The sequence below is a fragment of the Nannospalax galili genome, unplaced genomic scaffold (genome assembly GCF_000622305.1).
Source record: "Nannospalax galili isolate Female #2095 unplaced genomic scaffold, S.galili_v1.0 scaffold461, whole genome shotgun sequence".
NCBI lineage: Eukaryota > Metazoa > Chordata > Mammalia > Rodentia > Spalacidae > Nannospalax > Nannospalax galili.
In genome coordinates, this window is record NW_008349975.1 from 11,017,279 (window position 1) to 11,023,278 (window position 6,000).

Here is a 6,000-nt window from a genome sequence, read left to right on the forward strand (position 1 = left end):
GAGTCTGTGGTGGAATGCCCCCGAAATTGCCATGGAAATGGAGAATGTGTTTCTGGAACTTGCCATTGTTTCCCGGGGTTTCTGGGTCCGGATTGTTCAAGAGGTATGCAAGTTAGATGCTCTTCTTAAGCTGACATAAATAAGCTACAGAAACACATCTAATTGAGGAAGCTAGCAAGATGGGAAAGAGAGGGGGTGGAAACGGCATATTACTTGTTCCAGCAATGTGTCTTTTCTTTCTGAAGCTCAGTGGAAAACGTGGCTGTTGATCCTTCTGTCGTGTGTTATTTCACAGCGGCCTGTCCAGTGCTCTGCAGTGGCAATGGGCAGTACTCCAAGGGCCGCTGCCTGTGTTTCAGTGGCTGGAAGGGCACTGAGTGTGATGTGCCGACTACCCAGTGCATTGACCCGCAGTGTGGGGGTCGTGGGATTTGCATCATGGGCTCTTGCGCTTGCAACTCAGGATACAAAGGAGAAAATTGTGAAGAAGGTAAACGTGTCAATATTTACAGAACCCTATTGTTATCTTCATAAAGAAACAGATTAAATCTGTAATCTTCAGTTTGGCAAATGAATCTCTTTTTATATGCTTCTTTATGAAAGCTATTTTGATTTCCATATTTATGAATGCATTGTTTTATTAACATTTTAACTAATAAAAAGTACAAATACCACAGAGCCCTTTTGCTCCTTTTTGGTAACGTGAATTTTTTTTTTTTTTTTTTTTTTTTACTCCAACAAAGTAAGCAAACATTTGTGCCTCAAAATACAACAATGGGCTGCTGATTTTTTTTTCTTTTTAGTTTATGAATACAAACTTCTAAATCTAGCATTTTTTCATCTCTAGAAAGAATAATTGAACATAACGTAATGAATAAGTTCATCATCATAGATTTTTCCTGTCATGGTATAGAATGATGAAAATCAAGATGCTGTACTGTAAAGTGCAGTTAAATTGTTTTTTCAGAAAGTGAAAAAGCACCATTTCCATTCTCCAATCAAATTGATTTTATTGATCTGCACTCACAAAGTAATGCAATTAAGTCTCTGGAATTAAATTTTCAGGCCATTGACCCTACAAGTGTAAAGTTTTATTGAGTCAAATTGCTAAATTAAATCTCATCATCTAAAACACATTAAAGTGAATTAAGAAGGATAGAGTGTGCAACCCATTTATTTCTCAAACAATTTGAGGACCCCATAGAGCTGTCAGTGCTCAATGCTCATGGATCGGGTTAGCCCACACAGATCCTGTTAAAGGAAAGGCAATAGTTGTTATCCTGATTAGTCAGAACAGAAAAGGGATAGTATGAAAACTCAAGAGCATGTTTGTCTAATTCATAAAAATAACAAATCCTCGCAAAGTCTCCGTTACCTAAATAGCATTGGACTGGTTCTTAATGTTTCATCTTACAACTCTTTGCATTTTCAGAAACAAGTTCTTGAAAATGGTAGATAGATATTTGATTATCTAAAATGTTCATATGAATTAAATTAAGAATTGATTCTTTATTCTGAATGTACTATCTTTTCTTCCAGTTAATAAAACTGTTCTCATTTCTTGACACTAGCTGACTGTCTAGACCCTGGCTGTTCTAATCATGGGGTATGTATCCATGGGGAATGTCACTGCAATCCAGGATGGGGAGGAAACAACTGTGAGATTCTGAAGACCATGTGCCCAGACCAGTGCTCAGGCCACGGAACATACCTTCAAGAAAGTGGTTCCTGCACTTGTGACCCAAATTGGACTGGCCCAGACTGTTCAAATGGTGAGATTAATTAATGCTTTACAATCAAGTATTTACTGTGATTTACTTAAGATTTGGGATATTTTACTTTTTAGAGCATACTTATTAAACTTAATTATATAAAAAATGGTTGTTTAAAATACAAATATTAAAAGTAATGTAGTATAGTTGTCTTATAAAGAGGAAGAAAACACTTAGATAATTTATATTTAAAATTGCCTTTTCTGTATTACGTTAAGAATAATCTTTAATCTGCAAAAGATGGCCCTGTCTTCTTCACACACAATATATAAAAATACTAATTTAAACTACTATCTGTGAAGGCCTGTGTATAACCTGAAGATTCAAGCCCTTTTTTTTTTCTTTAGGGCAGGTCAGTGTTGTTGAGACAGGACCTCGTACAGCTGGAATGGCCTCAAACTTAGTATATAATAGAGACTAGTCTTGTGCTAATAACCCTGTCTCCCATCTGGGGTTGCAGGTGTGTGCCACCTTGATAACACACACACCTTGTGTCATGAGCAGAGAAGCCTCAATTTCAACAAAACAAAGTTATTTGACATCATCAGACTGAACATGATCACAATAAAGAATACATAGAAATGCACATTATATATAATAGTTCAACACTGACCTTTAAATTACAACATGATTATAATGGAAATGACTAATTTTTTCACTCATCCAGGTTGTTATTGAACACAGCTATGTGTATAGCACTGTGAGAGCCCTGTAAGACTAGATAATGAATCATGCCTCCCCTTTACAACAGTGGCTTTCAATTTTTTTTAACCATGGCCTACAATCTTAGACGCATTTACATTGTGACCTAATGTGTAGACACATGCATGTACTCACACATTACCAAAATGGATATTTTTTATGCATGCTGATTTTTTTTTCAAATCTAATTTATTTTTTAATGCTGGTTACAACTCAGGAACTAATTCCACAATATTCCCAGTCATTAGTCACACAGTTTGAGAAGATGCCATTCAGCCTAGAAGATTACACTTTTAATTGGGGGAGCTAAGATGAGCACACGTGAAATAATTAGATACCAACATAATATATCAATGTTACATGGAATAATTTGCTGAACTCAGAGTAGTGACCCCACCTTGATGAAAACTGCAAGTTTTCAAGGAGACTCATATTAACATTTCTTTCCTTCATTTAAATGTGGCAGTCTTGGAGGGCAGGGGGGTGTCTTTTTCCACTTAGGCAACGATGTTAGAAAGTGCTTAAGAACTTAGACTTTGAAGTCAGATGCTTATATCCAAGTCTATTTAATGGATCTGTGATCTTTAGGAAATTGCTATGTGGCTCAGTTTGCTCCTCTGTAGAACTACAGGACATTCCTAACAAAGGTGCTATGGAAATGGCTTGACTTGATGTATATAGAGTACTCAGTATAAGCTGTGCATGGGACCACATGCCTGTAATCTCAGCAGTTGACAAGCTGAAACAAGAATCATGTGTTCAAAGCAAGTTGACTCTCTGTCAAGACTCTAACTTTAAAAAGTATGTATCACAATAAATAAATGAAATAAGGGAGCTAGAGAGATAGCTCAGTGGCTAAGAGCACTAGCTGCTCTTGTAGAGGACTTGGGTTCAATTCCTAGCACCCACATAGCAGTTAACAACTGTCTGTAACTCCAGTTCCAAGGGATCCCACACCCTGTTCTGACCTCTGCAAGCATTGCACGACACAGGTGCACTTACATACATTCAGGCAACACACTCATACACATAAAATAAAAATAATAAATAAAATATTAAAAAAGAAAAGTATCACAGAATATGGTATTTTAATAATAAAATCTAGATACTGCTTCTGCCACTGCTATTTGTAAAGAAACAACTGTGAGAAATACTACCTGCATGGGACAGTGTGAAAAGAAAAGAACCTTTGAGGTAAAAATTAGGCAGGGCCCCATTATGGGGTTACAATTTAGAGATGGTATTTTAGACAATAGAGATTTGGCTACTGTCAGTGGAGTGCTCACTAATAAGATGAAAGTGTCGTGGAGGACAACTATCAAGCCAGATGCTGAATAATAAGAGTTAAGTGGCTAGAGGACATTGCAGAGTGTGAGCCCATGAAAGGGTGAATAGTTTGGAGTCAGTAAACATGGAAAGGATAAATATGAGCAACATTTTAAATGATAATAGGCCAGGCTTTCTGGGGAAAAAAAAGCCAAGATAGAGAAGTTTGGTGAGAAGGACTGTAGGTCTGAAGCAAGAGAAATTGGAGTTAACATCAGTATATTTAAAAGAAGCCAGAAAATCAGGGGAGACGGACACTGGTTGAAGAGAAGGCCACAGGGCAGGCAGGTGGAGATTAGTAAGCAAGGGAGAAAATGAGGAATTCTGTCTGGATAATCAAACTTTAAACAAAAATAAGTAATATTTTTGCAGAAAAGGAGAGCAATGAGGAAGGAGAAAGAAAAGACTCTAGGTGCAGTGGAGGGTGCCATTAATCCAGGACTCAGGAGACACAGGCGAGTGGATCCCTGTAAGTTCAAAGCCAGTCTATTCTACATAAAGAGTTCCAGGCCAGTGAGGGCTACGTAGTGAGACCTTGTCAAGAAAGAAAGAGAGAAGAGAGAGAGAGAAAGAGAGAGAGAGAAGGAAGGGAAGGGAGGAGGGAGAGAGGGAGGGAGGGAGGGAAGAAAAGGACTTACTTTCCTAGCAGTGCTGTGTAAATGAAAGCAAGCATAAGGCCGTGTCCAGGGCAGCATCTCTGTTCATCCTGACCTCTCTCTTCTCTAAAGCACTTAAGAACATGGACATCTAACTGCCCAGGTTCAACTTTTATCAGGGATCAAAGCTCAGGGCCTTGAGCATTCTAGGCATGAGCTCTCCCTCTGAGCTTCACTCTGGCCCTAGATCCGACTTATAGGCTCCCAGTTCAGTAGCTGTATGTGGGTGGGGCAAAATGTTTAACTTCTCCAAACCTTCATTGTTTTACGAAATGGGGAAATAATATTGCTACTTTATATGAATATAGGTAGGCTTAGGTGAGTTAAAATAGGAAAAGCAATTAGAATAGAGCCTTACACACAGCATTACCATTACTAAAAATTGTGGTGGTGACATTAGTAAACAATAGTATATAAAGACAAACTGGTTTCTTTTCATTTCTCATCATTTCAGAGCTGCTTCCACCTACAAGCATTCACTGTATGTTCCCCAAATATCAAATTCATAAAATGTGAGTTATTTCATCTATTAGTAGAACTTAGTGTTACCAGGCAGATCATTCACATGTTTTGTTTTTTTAGCAGACAGAATGGAGAAGACTAGTAAACTTTTTAAGTTCTACTTTCCTGGCACTGTGGAAAGCTTGAGTAGTGCGTCTTTTCTTCCCTGTGTTTCAGGATCAGCAAGGCAGATTCCATGCTGATTCTTCAAACTGAATCCTAGAAACTAAAACTATAGAACATTTTCAATAGGCTTTGTATTGTTACAAAAAATAAATGTTATAAAATTTTTGTTCAAGCTTAGAGTAAGTATACTAAAGAGAAAAGTTGAGTCCCTTCCTCCCTCCCACACCCTTCTCTCCTCCTTCCCTTTCTTCTTTATTTTCCCTCCATCTTTTGGGCATACACCTCTAGAAACCAACAGGATTTACTGTATGTTTATGCCTGCTTTTGTTAGTTGATTCTGATGGCCTGAATAGCCCAAAACTTTGCTTAGAAAATTTGTGACTGTTAAATGACATTGCAAGATAAATAAAAATAAAATTATAAAACACAGTCTGGATTACAGAGGGGCCTAACTGTCCCACTGAAGAGTTTTAGGAAATCCTTACCAACCAAGCATGGGTTCCTTAATACAACTAAGTAATTCTAAAGTATATAAAGTAATACAATACATTAAGTAATGTATTAACCAGTTTTTCCAGTTGTCTTAAATAAATATTTTTATTTCAATAGTAATCAAATAGGCATTTAGTTGTTTCTGAATTCTTACTTACATTTCCAGTTCTTGCACTAAAAAAAAGAAAAGCATTCAACCAAAAAACCAATTTAATTTCATAGAGATAATTACTTGTGTAGTAAATTACTTGATTCAGGTCTCTGCTGCTTCCCCCATAAAACAGGTTTAATAATACTTGCTGTGAAGTAACACTTGCTTGAAGTATTGTCCTTCCATATAAAGGCTATTTGTAACTGATACTAAATGACTAAAAAGGTAATTCTGCCTCTGTAGAGTAATCTTGCTCTGAATAGCAAAAATAAAT

The 6,000-nt window shown here is 37.0% G+C and overlaps 1 protein-coding gene across 4 annotated transcripts in view; it reads left to right on the top strand.

The window, feature by feature from the left end:
- The window catches only part of Tenm3 (teneurin transmembrane protein 3), a 654,883-nt gene that overhangs the window by 520,001 nt on the left and 128,882 nt on the right, over positions 1–6,000 (top strand). For all 4 annotated transcript variants that reach the window (XM_029570439.1, XM_029570440.1, XM_029570441.1 and 1 more), the window contains 3 exons: positions 2–103; positions 296–490; positions 1,572–1,772. In XM_029570439.1, coding sequence (XP_029426299.1) covers positions 2–103; positions 296–490; positions 1,572–1,772 — 498 coding nt within the window. The remainder of the gene's footprint in view (position 1; positions 104–295; positions 491–1,571; positions 1,773–6,000) is intronic.